Genomic DNA, 20,422 nt, shown 5'->3' with positions numbered 1-20,422 from the left:
GAAGAAATCAACATCAGTTGGGCCACAAAATCCATACACTACATGATGAAGCAACGTTATTCTAAATCAGGCTCGATGTTTCTGAGATTAATGGTTTTCCTTTCTGTCCTTACACAACACTGCAAGCCCTCTGCAGCTCAGCCAGCAGCATGTATAATGCATTCCAGACTTCTTTAGAAATAATAATATTATGACTGTTCATGGCCCTCTTTGTCTCAAGTAAATAACAAAGTGGTCTGCTAAGACAAGATGTTTAAACATCTTGGGGATGGTTCTAAACACTATATACTATGACTTGCTTGATTGTTTGCTCTGACATCTCTGTTTCAGTCATTGGTTTCCTAGCCAATTCACAGAATCACAGAATCATCTAGGTTGGAAGAGACCTCCAAGATCACCTAGTCCAACCTCTGACCTAACACTAACAAGTCCTCCACTAAACCACTAAACCATATCACTAAGCTCTACATCTAAATGTCTTTTAAAGACCTCCAGGGATGGTGACTCAACCACTTCCCTGGGCATTCCAATGCCTAACAACCCTTTCAGTAAAGAAGTTCTTCCTAATATCCAACCTAAACCTCCCCTGGCACAACTTTAGCCCATTCCCCCTCGTCCTGTCACCAGGCACGTGGGAGAAAATACAAACCCCCCACCTTGCTACAGCCTCCTTTAAGGTACCTATAGAGAGCGATAAGGTCGCCCCTGAGCCTCCTCTTCTCCAGGCTGAACAATCCCAGCTCCCTCAGCTGCTCCTCATAAGACTTGTTCTCCAGACCCCTCACCAGCTTCGTTGCCCTTCTCTGGACTCGCTTGAGCACCTCGATGTCCTTCCTGTAGTGAAGGGCCCAAAACTGAACACAGTACTCGAGGTGCGGCCTCACCAGAGCCGAGTACAGGGGGACAATCACTTCCCTAGCCCTGCTGGCCACACTGTTTCTTATACAAGCCAGGATGCTGTTGGCCTTCTTGGCCACCTGAGCACACTGCTGGCTCATATTCAGCTGCCTATCAACCAATACTCCCAGGTCCTTCTCTGCCAGGCAGCTTTCCAGCCACTCATCTCCTATCCTGTAGCTCTGCTTGGGGTTGTTGTGCCCCAGGTGCAGGACCTGGCACTTGGCCTTATTGAACTTCATACAGTTGGCCTCAGCCCATCGGTCCAGCCTATGCAGATCCTCCTGCAGAGCCTTCCTACGCTCGAGCAGATCGACACACACACCTAACTTGGTGTCATCTGCAAACTTACTGAGGGTGCACTCAATCCCCTCATCCAGATCATCGATAAAGATATTAAAGAGAACTGGCCCTAGTACTGAGCCCTGGGGGACTCCACTGGTGACCGGCCTCCAACTGGATTTAACTCCATTAACCACAACTCTTTGGCCTCAGCTACCCAGCCAGTTTTTAACCCAATGAAGCGTACACCAGTCCAAGCCATGAGCCAGTTTCTTGAGGAGAATGCTGTGGGAAACGTTGTCCAAAACCTTACTGAAGTCAAGGTAGACCACATCCACAGCCTTTCCCTCATCCACTAAGCATGTCACTTTGTCATAGAAGGAGACCAGATTCATCAAGCAGGACCTGCCTTTCATAAACCCATGCTGACTGGGCCTGATCGCCTGCTTGCCCTGCAAGTGCCGCGTGATGACACTCAAGATAATCTGCTCCATGAGCTTCCCTGGCACTTAGGTCAAACTAACAGGTCTATAGTTTCCCGGTTCTACCTTCCGGCCCTTCTTGTAGATGGGCGTCACATTTGCTAGCTGCCACAGCATTTAAACTAGAACAAGAAAATGATGAAATATTTAGCACTTACATCAACTTTTTAATCCAGGAAGTTCCCAAACTACTTTACAAATCATAGGTTAATCCTGACATTGTTCTTGGGATGCTTTCTTACACTTTCAGTCCTCTGCAATAGGAGACTGCAATAGGGAGTGCTGCTTTGATTCCTGATATACAAGAATCACTTCCCCATTATCACAATGTACCGTCTTCTAGAATGTTTTTTTCCTAACTCTATTATGATAAATGTAGTACAGGAAGCTAATAACTTTGACAACTTTTGTTGTCATGAAAACTTGTGAACTTTTTTGCAAAATGTTTTAAACAGTATTCAAGTTTTTGTGCCCTGGGATATATGCGTATCTCACAGGATTAAAAAATCTTTTTTCTATTTTCCTGTTTTTTGAGTTGAAAGAAAGCCCATCTGCAAACTGGAGCTGCTCTTATGGCATGACACCACCCATATATATGTAAATGTGTTTGTGAGGTGCTGAAGAAAAACACTCATTTTCTCTGTGACTGGAAAAGCAGGGATAAGTTTAAGACACTTCAAAAATGTGAACACAAACTGAGAAGTTGATTTTATAACTGGAATCTTGCTGTTACCAAAGCAGTTCAAGGGGCTGGTGTCATCATCTGCAATAATGGAAATTCAAGTATAAAATGGAAAACAAAAAGATGTGAATAATTGAGCAATCTTGAAGACAGTGGTGGAAATGATAAATCCTTTAACTCCATTGCACTTCTTCACTAACAGCATGATTAAATTTTGAGAAGACAGTACTAAGGTTGTTCATCAAATATAGACTGCAGCAGAAACAGACTCTAAATGGAAGCTAAACTTAATTTATATATATATTGCAAAATTACCATATTTTCCATGTGTATAACCTGCAGATTATCTAATGGAGAAATAAATAGCCAGGGAAACTACTCTTACTCCCTACTGTCTTACCACTTGCTGTAGTACACAAGTCTATTTTTCTGAAAGACCTCTTTACTCAAAAGCTTCTTCCATATGCTAATGCCCTGCCTACCGTGTTTGTGAGACACCTGTGCTGGGTCTGGCTAGGATGGAGTTAATTTCCCCCACAGCAGCCCATATAGGAATGCAGTGCTCTGCACCTGTAGCTAGAACAGCACTGGTATCAAACCACAAACAGCCCTGATATTGCACCAGTGTTTTGTCTATTGCTGTGCTGTGCACCACAGCACCAAGAGTCCCTCCAGCCCCCAAAGCCAGCAGGCTGGGGATGGGCAAGGGGCGAGGAGGGGACATCACCAGGGCAGCTCACCTAAACCAACCAAAGGGATATGCCATACCATGTGGTGCCACACAGCAATAAAAGCTGGGGAAGGGGAAGGAGAGGGGAGGCTCTTGTTATGAAGATGTCTCTCCTCCCAAACAACCACTACATGTATGGAGGCCCTGCTTCCTGGGACATAGCCAAATGTCGCTCGTTGATGGGAAGTAGAGAATTTTTTTTTTCTCTGTGCTTCCGTGTGGCTTTTTTTTTCCTCTTTCTTTTCCCTTTAATTAAATTACCCTTACCTCAATCCATAAGCCTTTTATTATGATTTTTTTTAATCTGTCCCGCATGTTTTTCTCTCCCCTTCTTCTCCTGAGCAGGGGGAGTGAGAGGGCGCTTGTGGTGGAGCTCAGCTGCCCAGCAGCGTAAAAACACCACAACATCTATGCACTTAGTTGAAGGGTTGTAAGTTTCAAAAAAGTAGCAGGTTATAAACTTGAAAATATGGCATTTCCTGTAGTATTTTATGTGCTGGAATACAAGGGATAAACATGGATTTGCTAAGGAAACATCTACTTATTTCTTTCATTGGGCAATGAAAGGATTTAGAAAAAAAAATAATGTTATGGGAGCTGATGGGATCATACGCACACAGTGCAGTGGGGAAGGGGTGAGGGTTACAACAGCGATTTATCAAGGCTCATCTCCTGCAAACACAGGAAAAGGAGCATGTGTGATATGCTCACCTGATCCTAACATACAATCCCCGCTTAATGCTTCAAAAAAAGCAAAGAAAAAGAACAACAAAAGTCAGTAATGGAAATTGATTAAGAATCCTTCAAAAATTACTGGACAGTTTCCTTTGATTTGTAAAAGTATGGCAGAACAACCAACTAGTATAGCCAGGCCTAATATTTTAAATATATAAATACAGATATAAAATAGTTATTGCATTTTTGTATACATACACAAGTATGAAGCTAAACCACCAATACTGTATTACAAACGTTGGTTTTAAGCTGTATGGCAATTCCAACTAAAGACTGGGAATTTCATGTGCAAAAAAGCTGCAGGGACTGGAAGAAGGAAAAAAGAAGGGAAGAGGAAGAAGAGGAAAAGGAGAATGCTTATAACTAAGTACAAGGAAGTATCTCTCTTATGGAGCATTATTGGGACTCTTCCATTTAGACACCATCTGCTGTAATATAATGGTCCTTTAAGTCTGAGCTGCACTGAATATATTCAGTCAGTACTGACTGCTACACCAAATGAGCTCCTCTCTCACTGATCCTTTTCCTTGGTCATACTATTGTTACCTTTTCTATCACAGAAATCTTCAACCCTTTTTGCTCTAGATTTTCTTTTAAAACTAAAGAGCAAGTTATGAAATAAAAGGACTGCTGCTGATATCATCCTTTTTTCAAAAGAGTGCTATCCAAAGGTTTCAGATCAAGACCAACACTGTGTCTTTATATGCTCTACAGCTTCAGGAACTGCCGTCATCTTTTTCACCCTGCTCATTCTTGGATCACTTTATTTTGCCAAAACTCGGTGTCTAGCCCTCTGGAACACTTCTAAATTGCACTGGTGGCTCTGCACCCTTTCCTTTCAGGACAAGTCTAGAAAACTCTTGCCATGAAAAAAATCACCTGCCTCTTTTGACACCTCATTCAGAGTATTGGTTTATTCATCTCTCTTCCTTTAATTCTGTTTTCTTTGGTAAAAACAAAAATCATTCAATGACATGTTGTCCCGTGGTTATCAGTCCTTAGTTTCTTCTGTTTGTATTTTCTGTTCTTGCTACTCCTGAATCTGTCTCCCATTGGGCATGTTTTTTTTCTTTTGTTTTGTTTTGGTTGCATTTAACTTTACAGTAGCCTACTTGTGTCATCCTGTCAAATGAGATTAAGGTATGCTTTTTCAGCTATGCATATAGAAAACTAACCTGGTTTTCACATTGCTTCTGTATCTCATGCCACAAATGGTGTGGATTGGTGATATCTCACATTGAAGTTATTGCACTGTTGCTATTTATACAGTCTTTTAAAACCAGACCAACAGACATGTAGATACACACAGCAAATTGTCTTTGGTACCAGACGAAAATTAACTTTATAATGGTTGATGCAGAAACAAAGATTTGTAATTTATTTGTACCACAGAGCAGAATCACAGAATGGTTTGAGTTGAAAGGGACCTTTAGGACCACCTAATTCCAACCTCCCTGCCATGGGCAGGGACATCTCCCACCAGACCAGGTTGCCCAAAGTCCCATCCAACCCTGCCTTGAACACCTCCAGGAATGGGGCATCCACAGATTCTCTGGGAAGTCTCTGCTAGTGCCTTGCCATCCTCTGAGTGAAGAATTTCTTCCTTATACTTAAACTAAATGTCCTGGTTTCAGCTAGGACAGAGTTGTTTTTCCTCCTGGTAGCTGGTAGGGTACTGTGTTTTGGATTTAGGATGAGTGTGTTGATAACACACTGATGTTTTAATTGTTGCACAGCAGCTCGTACACCAAGCCAAGGACTTTTCAGCTTCTCGCTCTGTCCTGCCAGCGAGCAGGCTGGGGGTGCAGCAGGAGCTGGGAGGGGACAGACCCAGGACAGCTGACCCAAACTGGCCAAAGGGGTATTCCATACCATATGGTGTCACGCTGAACAATATATAGGGATGGCTGGCTGGGGTGGGGGGACTGGCTGCTCGGAGATAGGCTGGGCATCGGTCAGTGGGTGGTGAGCAATTGCATTGTGCATCACTTGTTTGTACGCGTTATTATTAGTATTACTATTATCACTATTATTATTATTTTCCTTTCTTTTCTGTCCTAATAAACTGTCTCTATCTCAACCCACAGGCTTCATTTTCCTGATTCTCTCCCCCATCCCAGAGAGGGAGTGGGGAGGGTAAGCGAATGGCTGTGCGGTGCTTAGCTGCCAGCCTGGTTAAACCACAATGCTAAAGCTCCCCTCTTTTAGTTTAAAACCAATACCCCTTGTCCTATCACTACATGCCCTTGTAAAAAGTCTGTCTTATAAGCTCCCTTTTAAGGGGGCAAAGAGATCCCCCTGGAGCCTTCTCTTCTCCAGGCTGAACATCCCCAACTCTCTCAGCCTTCTTCATATGAGTGGTGATCCAGTCCTCTGATTATCCTTGTGGCCCTCCTCTGGACCTACTCTAATGGGTCGATGTCTTTCTTGTGCTGGGGGCCACAGAGCTGGATGCAGTATTTCTAGATGGGACCTCATGAGGGCAGAGTAGAAGGGGAGAATCACCTCCCTCCACCTGCTGGCCATTCCTCTGATGTTGCAGTCCAGGATACAGTTGGCCTTCAGGACTACAAGTGCACACTGCCAGCTCATGTCCAGTGTTTCATCCAACAGTACCCCCAGGTCCCTCTCCATAGGGCTGCTCTCAATTAATTCATCCCGCAGTCTGTACTTATGTTAGGGATTGTCCCAACCCAGATGCAGCACCTTCCAATTGGCCTTGTTGAACTTCATGAGGTTCATGTGTGCTCACTTCTCAAGTCTATCCAGGTCCTTCTAGATGGCATCCCTTACCTATATAGTGCCAACTGCACCACTCAGCTGGGTGTCATCTGCGAATGAGCTGAGTGTGCTTGATCCCACTGCCTATGTCGTTTATGAAGACGTCAAACACTACCAGTCCCAAGATGGACTCCTGAGGGACACCACTTGTCACTGGCCTCCACCTGGACAGAGAGACGTTGACCACCACTCTCTGGGTGTGGCCATCCAGCCAATTCCTTATCCACTGAACTGTCCACCCTTTAAAATCACTTCTCTTCAATTTAGAGACAAGGATGTTGTCTAGGAGTAGTAAAACTATTTACCACTGAAAAATGGCAGCATCTGTTTCTCTGAGAGAATAATATTAAAAGATAATTTAAAATACTCCAGAATAAGAAATCACTCCTAAGCAGTAATTATGTAAGACAATTCACAATATAAAGAATTATGTGCTACGTTCTCAAATGGTGTCACTCAGCCTGAATTTGCAGAAACTTCCAAATGCAGATGATTGTTCAAACTACAAAACGAGAGTCAAAAAATACATCACAGAATGGCTTAACATACTTACCAGGCAGATGTACTCTGAAAAGACATCAGAGGTGGGCTTAAAGCATCTCCTTTTAAAGTATGTACTGTCTGTGACGTTTGAGGCTGTGGCTGAGGCTGAGTTTGAGGCTGTGTCTCTGGCTGAGGCTTTGTCTGTACTTGGCTTGGATCCTGAGCAGGGTTAATCCATCGGCTCTGTCCTTGTGTCATCCACTTTCCCTGGATTCCCCACCGTGCCAGGTAAAATTTGCAAATATCATAGTTCATTGAAGAGTAATATAAAAGGTCCAGTACCAGCAAGATCACCACAAAAAAGCCATAGATCCACACCCCTAACAGTGCACTGTAGTTGCTGTGAAAGTAAAAAAGGCAAAACAAAAAAGTCATGTAATATGTGTAGTGGTCATTGTAGTAAAGGTTTTTTGTTCCATTAATTATGTAAAAATAATATATAGATGAATGATACCAAAATTTTGTTTGAAAGAATGTCGTAAAATATTATCTATTATTTTAATCTGTCTAAATACTGCTGTATGCATGACATGGGAGGCTTTTAAAAATTAAGGCCCCCGTCCTGCAAACATTTTTATTTCTCTCTCATCTGTGTACATATACCAGTATATAAACGTAGTATGTGATTAACTTTGATGCTTTAAGTGATACCATTGATATACAAATGTTTGATGGGTCTTATTCTGTCTTATTCTGCAAATTCTCTCTCAGAGAGCCACCCTTCTGGAAGCAACAGGGCATTTATACGAGTGAGGATTAACAATATGAAAATATGCTGTAATCATTGAACCCAAGGGTGCCTCTACTATTGAAACATTCACTGCTGACAAGCATTATAAACCCCTTGTCTTAAAAGCTGTTTAACGTGTTTGGACTTGCTCTGAATTTTATGACTAATAATTGTTGGCTGCAGAAGAGGCTTTCAAGAGCAACTGCTAAAGATCCATTAGTTAGCTTATGCTCAATTTAGGAAGGAAGAATATGGACAAGATTGTATTATATAATGCATTCAATAAGAAAGAAAATACGTACTATGTTTGCACGTTCATGTTGGTGTAGCTGTAAGGTACATATGGGTAAAGGCAGTGAAAATTATCAGCTGCCGGCATGATGCATGGAGCTTTGTAGCTAAGACAGGTGAGTAAAGTTACTAGAGGGCAAAGAAAGGAAGAAAAGGTATAAGGGATCAACAGTACAGAGATCAAACAGGGGAAAAAAGCTAAAGCTCTGCTGGCGATGCAATATTCTTAAAAGAAAAAAAAAAAAAAGATTACCAGTTATAAATGTAGTTTGAATTGGAAACTCTGTGAGTGGGGAAGACAAGACCAGAACAGAGATGGGAAGAAACAAGTAAGAATGAAATTGTTAGGTACGCAGAGAAAGAAGGCCGATCTAGACCTAAGAGCTTATGTGGAAATAATGTGTAGTAGAGACTATAAAAACAAGAGCAAGCAGAAAGGATACTAGTAAAAAGTATCATTAGGAAGACAATCTTGGGGGAAAATGACATCTAAGCATATCAGCAGGCAGCCCCCATCTATTCGAACCTGAACTTACGTGAATACAACTGAACACATGTTCAACGCTGCTCTCTTTCACAGACTTTGAGGGAATTGTTGTATCAGAACATTGATCAAAACTAAAGTGCTCTGAGAGGAAAAAAGCCTGAGAACACACATTATAGACACAAGCCAGAAAGATATATTGACAATTTAAAAATATGTCCCAAACCTTTTCAAACCTAAAACTTTTCAAGTCTCTGCTTCGAACTTTCACTTCCATTTAAACTTTTGTACAGATCTTCCATTTTATAAATAAAATCAGCATTTGAAGATAGAGATCAGATAAGAAAACAGAATTTTAATTTGTGTTGCTGCCTGTCAGCAATTACTGAGACTGATTTTCCTCTCCAGTAAATGATTCTTCCACTACACTGATATAAAATGCTTAGATTAAATGGGGTTCCATAGCAAACAACTGTGAGTAATGAGAGCTGTTAATGGGCCCTTTCTGTCTAACTTTATGATCATTCATTCTAGCCTAGGATTTTTAAACTTTTCAGTAAGTTTCTAGGAGGATCAGAAATAGACAAAATGTAGTGATTCTGAAAACTCTTAACTCAATAGTCTTTGCCTCTGCTAAAGACCTGTACCCGTATGCCTAAATTCAAAAAACAGTGGGTAGGCTTTTGTAATGCATTGAAATCATTGCAGTCCAAAGCACTTGGAACTGTAAGTGGATTTGGTTAAGCTAGGCTTCTCAGCAGTGGTACTCTTCATTTTCAGTGGGTTTATCCCTATTGGAGTAAAATTCTCTATTTTCTGCCAATATAAATAAAAGGGAAGTGAAGGCCGGAGAAGTCAGGAAGAAATCCACTGTGACAAATCCTGTTCCTATTCATTACTAGTACCAATGCATGTTAGGAATAGGTGTGCTGTATTTGATCCATAGTAAGAATGGAAATGTTAGAAAACATGTTATTTTTGTTTTGGCAGCAATTTGAGAGGCAGAAACATTTCTTTCAGTTACCTCAGAAGAATTCTTTTGTATTTTAGGCATTTACTTTTACCCAATGAACTTTAGTTAGTGAAAATTTGAGCTATTTTGAGAGTTCCAATTTAAAGCAACAATTTATTAATCATGCCATGTGAGAGCTCTCCATCTGCTCCTTCTAAATAACATCTGTTTCTCACAAGTACAAAACTGAAAGACTTCTTTATTTAAAATAACACAGTGGGACTATAGCTCTATCAAAGGGGCCTTGTGACAAATCGCAAGCAAAATTAATACGTAGTATGCTTTGTACACAGAGGGAAATGCCATACTTTGATATATTTTGTTTCTCAAACTATTAAGATGGTAGAAAATACTAATTTTGCTGATGCTTACTAATCACATTAAAAATTAAAACTTACCTACAAATTATGAAGATGCCGTAATTAGAAAATAAACAACCTTACTTCTGTATCACTGAGTAACAGTAGGGCCAGAGACATGGCAAAGAACTGGGAATCAAAACACCTAGGACATGCTCTCATTTCATTGAACTGAATAATTTAACAGTAAAAGTTTCATCTTACAGTCCAATTTTTCTGTACTTCTGTGCAGAAGTTTAATTTCAATTAAAAATAAAGTGTGAGTGGATTCCAAATCTGTCGAGATTCAAATTATTGGGGTTTGCTCCTTCACTGGGACAAATATATTACGATTTTTTTGGTGTGGTTGTGTATCCTCCTCCCCTTCCCCAGCTGAAAAGCATGGCCTCGCCTCCCAATTCTCCTGCCCTCTCAGTCAGTCACTTTGGAGCTTCTCTTTAGGTTCAACACAATGCTTTGCAATGTAACACTGAAAACTACTTCCACAGCCATGTTGCCCAGTCCTCTGCTGTTGCAGGACCAGCAATACAAAAGCAAGATCTGGAGTAGAGTTGCGAGATAATTTTCTTCTAGCTTCTGTGTGAGAGAGGATAATCCATAGGTATGTCAGAAAAGCTTAGTGGCTCATTATTTCAAGATACTTCAGCTTTTACAAAAATATAGTGTATATATGGTATACACTTGACACAGAGCCTACTTGTGTAAATGTCAAGATTTGCTCTGACTTCAGGAAGCCTTGAATTGGGCTCTTGGAGAAATACATGTTCTACCCATCTCATCCTATTCCATATACAGAATCCTAATCAGATTTCTCTGACACCTCTACAAACAAATGAAAGCGGATAGATTATTTTATTATTATTTTTACCCATGTGACTCCTTCCATCTAATTCATTGACTTTTTGATAGAGATGACAAGCTGGTTAGGACTAAGCTTTGTTTTGGAAGAGTTTGCTGGTTTTTTATATGCTGTATATGAACAGAAAATAATTCATTTGGGAATTCAGGCTTTTAAAAAAAAACACAAAAAAACAATAACAACAAATCAAAACAATTGCGAGCAAAATTCTACAGCTGCAGTTTAAATGCGGGCAGATGGCCATGGAAACTGCTTCTTTCCCTACTCTCCTCAAATGGGGCTGTTACTTACAGTAGTAATACATTTTAAGTGTTGCCCCAAGCAAATATGAGCTTACATCCTTGGAAATGCATTGGTACTTCTATCACTGAGGAAACCTTTATATTTTTTACATGTATACTTTAATTAGAATTTTTCTCTATTTTATTTTTATTAAAATAGAAAATACCTAAAGATCTTTGCCCCATCTTACATTTTCCTGTAGAATCCACTACTGTAGTACCTAACAAGTCTTCCCAACTAAATTACATCTTTTTGGAACAGTTGGTAGTGGAATTGAAAAAAATATTTATTTATTTAGCTTTGCTTTCTTGTAAAGCTGATTTTCTGGGAGATAGTTAAGCAAACATCGGCTCTGCAGAGGACATGCTATATATGGAGAAAGATTCTGTCCTTACATTGCTTTTGGTACAATGTTGTAATGTGATGTGCAAAAGCCATTCAACCCTGGAAAACTTAGCGATAGCTTAGTGATATGGTTTAGTGGAGGACTTGTTAGTGTTAGGTCAGACGTTGGACTAGGTGATCTTGGAGGTCTCTTCCAACCTAAATGATTCTGTGATTCTGTGAAAACAGGAATGAGAGATAAGGAAAAACATGGATGTATTACAGACTGCCATAATGTTTTTCCAGTATCAGATTAAGGATCCCTGCTGATACCCATCAGATCTGCTGATACCAATCAGAACTTGCATAATAGAAAAACAGAGAGAATATGAATACAATATTCAAGTAAATACTATTTTTAAGACTGATTAAGTAACTTATTAGACAAAGTTTTATGGAAAAATACTTTCAATGGCAGAACTCTTTTTTAGTCTGTTGGATATCATTAGCATTTCTATATTTAATACTAAATGAATTGCTCACATTCAAAAATATTATAAGCTGATTAGTATGCATGATTGCAAAGATATAATAGCCCAGTATTCTGCAGTTACCAAAACAGAGGAATCTTTAGTTATGGTAATGGAAATAATGTAAATAAATCTGGCTACAGTTACACTGTATGACTGTAGAAAGGAATGTGTTTCATCTGCACTGTGACAAAGAAGTTACCTGTGACTTCATTAATTTTTTCCATCAACTGTATGATAAAACAAGAGGTGTGTTTTGATGATCACAAGAATGACTATGGAGAAAAATAAATCAAATAATGATATTGAATCACTCTTCCCTTAAAACTATATATATTTTTTCAGTTCAATGCTATTCCCATATCCTAAATTATTCTCCCCGGCCACAGTGCAACCACAGCCACAGTTTCACTAGAAGCTTTTTTTCAGTGGTGTGTTAAATTAGATCTAAATAAATAGCTGACTTTCTAACAGTAAAGTGAACCCTAGATGTATTAGAATCCAGATGAAATTAAATTATCACACATGTTAAATAAAGTCAGAGTGTATTAAGATGTTTATTACAATGGTCTTAATGTAGGCATCTAGGCTTCTCATTTTTCTGCCCCTCCACAGCATATTAACATTATTAGGAAGTCTCCTGCCAACCTCAGTGAGCTCAGGATGATGATATTTCCCTCTCACTACACTGGAGGAGTTTTAAATAGAAAGTTAGCTTCCCCTCATTTTCCTGGCCCTGATGGAACTATCAGAGGTAATATTTCAGGAACTTACACAAAGGGAATACTGGTTCCACTCTGGCACTTCTCTAAACTACATCTCCAAAAGCTTTTTATTGTATTTAACATGTTTTCACCTATATTCGCAAAAGATCAGCATGTAGCTAATGTCCACAGGAAATTCTGGTCTGAAGACATATGTGGAAAGAAATCTGAAGGTGGTTCTCAACAATGACTCTTGCCAATAAACACGTATACATAAGTAGCTTTCTCTTTTGCTTGAGACGACTTAAAAAAATGATTGCTAGATTATAACTAAAATAACACATACATTAGGCTCTAAGTATTTTAATTAAAATGAGACACTGTAGCCCATAGAATACCAAATAGCCTTCTTTCCCATTGATGAACTGCTCACACACCACAGCCCTATAATATGAACAGCTCTACATGTTTACTTTTGTGGGTGCAGGTGCATGTGTGTACATGTACACGAGTGGGCACACAAACAGAAAAAGCAGGAGGCAGGGAAAGGTGCTACATGCCAGGGGATATTTTGCAATCATAACTCTTTTATACTACACATGATACAGGCTTCTTTATACTACGTGATTGCCACTAACACCTGTGAAGTTAGGGTATGCGATTTTTACATTTATACAAGATTCAAACTTTGCTAGGCAGAGCTGTATGAGAGGTGGTTGTTAAGGAAGACAACAGTTTGCTGACATTGGGTTGCCTGCTGCTGGCTGCAGCTGCACACAGTGAGCTAAAGAGCCAACATCAGTATGCCAGCACCATAGTCTCCTAGCAGACTTGCACCTTGTCTCATACGAATGAATGACAACACACTGACCAAGTTTTGCTCCAGAGAAGAAAACACTGAAATCCCTGTAGTAACCAAAAAAATCAATAGACTGGAGTTCCAGTTGTCTTTAATCAACCCCCTTCTTGCCCTGGAGGGGCTGGATACAAGAATAAACTGACAGGGGAAAGCAGATAGATCAGAACTTGACCCTGGAGGTTTACATCAGCTGGAATTTGTCCTCTGAACCAAAAGAAGTAACAGTGGATTACTGTGGCCAGAATATCAAATAAGAAGTAGGATACAGATCACAAGTGAATATTTAGCCATTATAAATAGGTAATCAGTAACAAACATCTCCTTGCTACATATTAGTTCCTCAGGAAAAAAAATCAGTGATATTTAACTTGGAGGATAGGTCTCAGAACAACATGAAAGTATCTCAAGTAACAGGCAAGAAGACGACACGGTGTTGGCATATAAGCAAATACTTTTCATTATTTAGTTTTTTTTTTTTTTTTTTTAACTGATATTCATTTAAATATAGTTTGGATAAGACTGAGGTTGGGGAGAGACATTTAGTTTGTAACTTTTATATGTAACTCTCTATTTCTTACATTTAAATGCAACTTTTACATACATACTGTCCTGGCGATGTTTATAGTAGGTGTCAAAGCAACAAAAGCAAAGCTAAATATGCTTTTCTTTTAGGAGTTCTGTAAGCAAAAACCTTTTAGCAATGTTTCTGTGTGTACACAATTATTCTAATTGCTTCCATCATTAAGTACACCTCACACTATGTTACTAGACCAGGAACAGTTTAGTGAAGAGCACTTTAAAAACTCATGTACTTACTTATGCATATATCCATCTGCATTCCCTGTTAAGTTCATCTGCATAACAGTCTGAAATTCTGTCTCATTGCAGCAGTATTTAAATACTGTGTTGTTATGGTGACAGCAAAAGATGTAAGATTTATTGTCAGAAAGACGGGGGCAGTGAAAACCGAAGTGGTAGCGACCTTTGTAGTCTGTATATGGCTCGCAGACCCGAAAATGTGCAGACAACACTATAAAACAAAGAAAAATATTGGCTTTGTAAGTTACTTGTGTTATATGTAGGCAATAAACTGTAATTTTTCATTGGTTAAGCTTAAACATTTTTCTTTGATTTCTGAAAAATGTTAACATTTCAGAACTTTCAACTTTGTATCATTTAATACTAAAACATTTAGCATGTTTTCATGTTTTTTGACTGTTATTATTGCTGCGGTTCTGATTATTATTTCTTTTAAGGGATGAGAAGAAATGCTCTTCATGCAAGAAACCCAAAATTATCCAGGGAAACATTTTCATACTGCACACACTAAATATACAGATAACCACAAAGACCTAACAATGTTCATGTTTGATTTTACTGTGATGACTTCATAAAAACAAAAAAACTATGTAAAAACTGCAATAAAAGTTTGAAGACACTTGATATACAGTCACAGTTACTGACAAAAAATTGCTCTTCCACTGTAAAGGTAATTCTTTGATAAGGATTATTCTGCCATAAATAGTAAGTACAAAACAGTATAACAGATCTGAACAACTCCAAATTTGCAATGATATAGAACTAATAGAAATGTAGCTACTCCTGGGAGTTCTTACAGGTCTTCTTTATTAAATTTTCATGTGAAGTGTTTATTACATCTCTGAGAACATTTTTTTTCTGAAGAATGTCACAATGATTTCACCATCATTTTCCCTGAAAATAAATAAACAAATAAATAGAAATGCTCTCCATATATATCCTTAGAATGCAGACTCGAGGCTGCTTGCTGTGTGGTGCCTGGCACACCACGGTTACATCTATGTGGTAAGACTGCAGGCAGCCTAATGGTTACAAACAGCTCTGAACTAGAAGCTTTGCAAGCATCTCAGTTTGCCAGAGCTAATCAAGCATGCAGAGGAGCAGCACAGGAATCCCTTCCAGCATGGTCCTTAACCACCTGCATGTGACTTCCTGGTACATCTGAAAAGGCTTGCAAAGGAAAAGCCTATAGCCAATATTTGGCTCCACACACTGCCAACATTTTAACTGATTTATAATTTTTGTTGCAGTAGGCCCTGTGGCGTTGTTTAAGATTACATGTACCATACAGAGCCTCTCACTTGAAGGAAAGCAAAATGTTGAAGTCAAGAGTCTGAGTACAGAACTAGCAGTATAATGTTTTCACTCTCATTAGAGAACAGAGGCACAGCAATGCTGTGGGCAGCTGCACTTTGTAAGGCTACACAAGTTAAAGATACTCACTTTAGACTGACGGAATTAACTCTTGTAACTTGGTGTATGATTTTTCTATCAGTTTACCAGTACAAGTGGATACAGATAATGACTTGTACGGATTTAGCTTAACTGTGCTGTATCTCTCCACACACAGTCCCCATTGATCTGAAATTGCATTTTCTCAATTTTCTAAAGTAAATATATTATTTTCAAGTTTCTCCCACTCTTTTTTTCTGTGGGCCTAGTCACATTTGAAGGATTATTGCAGTGGAGATTATTTCTCTATGTGTATAGAGGGAGCACAAAACAAATAACAGAGCGCTACAATGAGGAGAAAACAAGGTAACTTGTACTCCCCTCTGAGTGAAGGAAAACCACTCTAAACATTTTACAGCTTAAAGTACTTAAGTATTTTGTTTATTATAGCTAAAGTAAGGCCTAAACAAATTGCTTGAGGATCTCATGACGTCTACAGCAGTGCAGGAATCCATTTCCATCTTCTCATGCCAAGTTCAGTTTCTTAGCTACCTGACATGCAGTCTGCCTTGGTAATAGGACATACATGTTTAGGGTGAAAACTCAGTTTTTGTAATCACAATTGTCTTTAAAAACAAATAGATGAGTACCTCCAGAGGACGATCAAACCTATATAAAATATGAATCACCCTCTATAACTTCCTCTCTCTACTTGCCTCTATCTCTATGGTTTGTAGACCCTACGGCAGCTATCCTCCTTTCTCATACCTCAGCTTCATTCCTAAAATTAGTTGAGATGAACCTAAGCCCTAATATTAGGAAAGCACAGTATATATATAAGCACAGAAGTAAGTAATTTCAGCTGATTGGTACGATAATGCGTCTATTGTTCATGTTATATATATATATACATGCATATGCATGCCTGTCATCATTACTTTAACAACAGAGAAGATCCCTTTGTAGATGATGTCAGTCAAAAACTGAGGTGCTAGAAGAATGCTATTATTTCAAAAGGAACACAGATAATAGGAAAACTGATTGTGTATCTGCTCTTGCCCTGCTTGGGAAAAATCTGCGTTCCAAATCCAATGACACTATAACCTGTAAATAAATTTTCTTTCCTTAGACCTAGGTGAGCCTCTGTAACTCTTACAACAAATATGCATGTTCAAATTCTGTCGCAACATCCACAAAGCAGGTAATTGCATGACCATGTATTTGTTTGAACATATACTAACTTCCCTGTCCCCTCCCCATTTAATTAACACAACAATGATGTAAGTGTTCCAGGATTGATTAAGTTTAGAAAGATCACCATGGCTGAGGTTGGAACAAAGACCACCTGGTCCAATCCCTGCTCTAGCAGGGCCACCCAGAACAGGTTGCCCAGGACCTGGTGGCTTCTAAAGATCTCCAAGGAGAAGACTCCACAACCTCTCTGGGCAACCTGTGCCAGTGCTCCCTCACCTGCACAGCACAGAGGGGTTCCTGATGTTCGGAGGGAACCTCCTGTCTGCCAGTTTGTGCCCACTGCCTCTTCTCCTGGCACTGGGCACAAAGCCTGGCTCTGTCCTCTTTGCATTTCCCATTCAGGTATTTACATACATTAAAATTCCCACCTGAGCCTTCAGTTCTCTGTACTAAATAACCCCAGCTTTCTCATCCTTTCCTCATATGAGATGCTCCAGTCATTTCATCTTAATGACCTTTTGTTGGATTCTTTCCAGCATGTCCAATTCTCTTGTACTGGGGAGCCCAGAGCTGGACACAGCGCTCCAGGTGTGGTCTCACCAGTGCTGAGGAGAGGGGAAGGACCCCCTCCTTTGACCCACTGGCAATACTTTACCTAATGCAGTACTGGATACCATTACCTTCTTCGTGGCAAATGCACACTGCTGGCTCACATCCAGCTTGGTATCTACCAGGACACCCAGGTCCTTTTCTGCCAAGATGCTCTCCAGCTGGGCAGCCCCAGCATGTACATGTACATGGGGTTGTTCCTCCTTAGGGACAAGACTTTACACTTTCCCTTATCAAACTGCATGAGGTTCCTGTCAGCCCATTTCTCCAGCCTGTCCAGGTCCCTCTGGATGGCAGCAACATGACCCTCTGGCCTATCAGCCACTCCTTCCACATCTGTATTATCAACAGACTTGCTGAGGGTGCACTCTGTTCCATCATCATATTAGTTTTTATCTATGCATTATTTATTTATTTGAAAATCTGAGACATGTGGCAGGAAATAAATTCATAAACCAAACAGAGCTTTTAGCTAATTATTTGTTTCCTAGAAAGAATGGCAGCTTGATTCAGTTCCTTAAATACAGGACTCCAGTGCCAGCTAAGATTTCCCTAGCCTGTCTCCAGCTTTCAGTGGAGGAGGTAGAGGTCTCTCATAGGTCCAGTGCACACATGGATGATCTAGGGCAAGCCAAATGGTATTAAATGCACATGGTTAAGCATTCGTAAAGGGCCCTAAGTGTTTGGTACCAGCTTGCAAGGGTGCATTACATGCACTACATTGCGTATAGTAACATTAGTCACTGTTCCTAGTAAAAAAAAAAAGGAAAGGAAGTTGACCCATTTCTAGTAGTCATACAAAGTAGCATGTCAAGGTAATGCTTGCCTAGTGTTTTACTGTAAGTCTCTTCAAAATCAGGAAGCTATCTTCTAAGTCATATTATTATTGTGCCTAATAAATTTGAGTGAAGTGGTAGCCTTCATAGCATAGCACTGCACTTCAGTAGTGATGTTTATTCACAGCATTTTTATTTTCAGTATTGAGCAGGAGAGCACCCATCTAATCCTTCTCTGATAAATGGCTAGCTTCAGATGCTTCAAAGGAAGATACATGTGCCTTATTGAAAAAGCTGTGCAAAAAAAATGTAGTAAGACACATACACTTATCTCATTATACCTGCTTTTCACTTGTATATTTTATTTATAGATATCTATATTGCAATATATATACAATAAAAAATGCAGGCATAATTATTTTTGGTATAATGCCTTTTAAGGCTTAAGATATATTAACTTATTTTTCCTTTTAAAATGTTATATTACAACTAATTACACATTAGTAATTTTTGAAGTGTTTAGTATAGATTGTTGTTTCAAGTTTGGGACATTTTAAGGAAAAATGCCAGAACTGGTTTTGAAAATAAAAGGATAGCAAAAATACTATTTTTCATGTTATTACTACAACTTATCTTGGGTGAATTACACCCAGGTTAAACTACCACAAGAGAACAGCAGCCCTGTGAGGCTATACCTGACTTGTGCATGCATTTAGTGCATGTTGTTAGAATTTAAAATTGTTCTTTACGTTTCACAAGCAATTGAATACTTCCATGCTTCTGAAATTATTCAGTGCTGTGACAGAAACTGAATAGTGAGAATGCATTAGAAGGCTATAGAACTTTGAGAGGTTTAGATTACTCCTCACTGAAAAGTAGTTTATTTATCCACATATGTGAAATATTCCCCGATCCCTAGACAGGTTCTCAGTACATTTTAAAAGGAAAATTAAACCCAAACTTCTTTGGTGGTCAAAACTCGGGGAAGGGTGACTACAGAAAGGAGGGAGAATAGAAAGTAACAATCAGGTCAGATCATGAGTTATGCCTCTAATAAAATGTATTCCCAAACAAACCCCTAAATAGTAAAATGTGTATCAGTGATTAAAATAAATAGACAAGAAAAAGCATAAAGTGATGTATTAATTCAGGTCTGAATCTGATAGTCACTGTGCTAAACCCAGTATGCAGCTGATCACCACAGAGCCGCTCACTCACTCCTCCCCCCAAGGGAGATGGGGGAGAGGATACGAAGGGCAAAGCAAAAAAAGTGTGGGTCAAGATAAAGGAAGTTTAATAAGTGAAGAAGAAGAAAGAAAAAAATAGGTGATGTGAAAGCAATCACTCACCACTAGCAGACCAATGCCTAAGCAGTCCCCAGGCAATGGCAATTTTCAAAAAAACTCTCGCTCCAGTTTTATGGCTGGGCACGACATTATCTGCTCTGGAGTATCACTTTGGTCAGTTGGGTTCAGGGGCATCAGCAATGTGCCCCTGCAGCCTCCTTGCTGGTGAGAGGGACGGGAGCAATGAGAATCAGAGAAGGCCTTGATGGCGCTCAGCCACAGCTATGACACTGGTGTGTTACTGATGCTGTTTGGTCACCAGTCTATAACAGGGTATCACGGGGGCTGTTGTGAAGAAAATTAATCCCATGCCAGCCAAATCCAGTACACAGTGAAAAACCTTTATCAATTTATTACAATCTGTGTAATTTCAGTTGCTGTCTTTATTGGATCTCCGATTTCCTGAGAAAACAAAGCACAATATTTTACAAAGTATTCTTCTGGAAAATAACTTAAATCCTGAGCATGAAAGAGCCTTACCTCTGCTGATATCATTATGATAAAACTGGGGCAACTGCAAGGCTTTAAGCTGTCTGTTGCAAAGATTGCAGCTGTTACTGAAGTGGAATTGCTTGTGCAAATTCTCATCCTAGTTTTGAAATGTATTATTGAACAGGTTAGTGATATAGATGCTCTTATCTCTTCCTAATAATTTCTGGAGAATGGTCTGTCATGCTTCAAATGACTGTTTTGAGCTCATCTTAAAATGCATCTACCATA

The 20,422-nt window shown here is 39.5% G+C and overlaps 1 protein-coding gene across 15 annotated transcripts in view; it reads right to left on the bottom strand.

Annotated features, from left to right (window-relative positions):
* The window catches only part of SHISAL1 (shisa like 1), an 85,136-nt gene that overhangs the window by 26,888 nt on the left and 37,826 nt on the right, over positions 1 to 20,422 (bottom strand). For 10 of the 15 annotated variants that reach the window (XM_083802133.1, XM_083802125.1, XM_083802123.1 and 7 more), the window contains exons 2-3: positions 14,383 to 14,596; positions 7,143 to 7,472 (exon numbers count right to left, since the gene is read on the bottom strand). In XM_083802133.1, coding sequence (XP_083658259.1) covers positions 7,143 to 7,472; positions 14,383 to 14,596 — 544 coding nt within the window. Of the gene's footprint in view, position 1; positions 2,425 to 7,142; positions 7,473 to 8,164; positions 8,283 to 11,544; positions 11,711 to 12,205; positions 12,279 to 14,382; positions 14,597 to 19,705; positions 20,105 to 20,422 lie in introns of those variants that run through there. The other 5 variants (XM_083802126.1, XM_083802129.1, XM_083802127.1 and 2 more) reach the window with 5 other exon arrangements.

This window comes from Anser anser, assembly GCF_964211835.1.
Source record: "Anser anser genome assembly, chromosome: 1".
In the NCBI taxonomy this organism is placed as follows: Eukaryota; Metazoa; Chordata; class Aves; order Anseriformes; family Anatidae; genus Anser; species Anser anser.
This window is presented reverse-complemented; position numbering and strand designations above follow the sequence as displayed.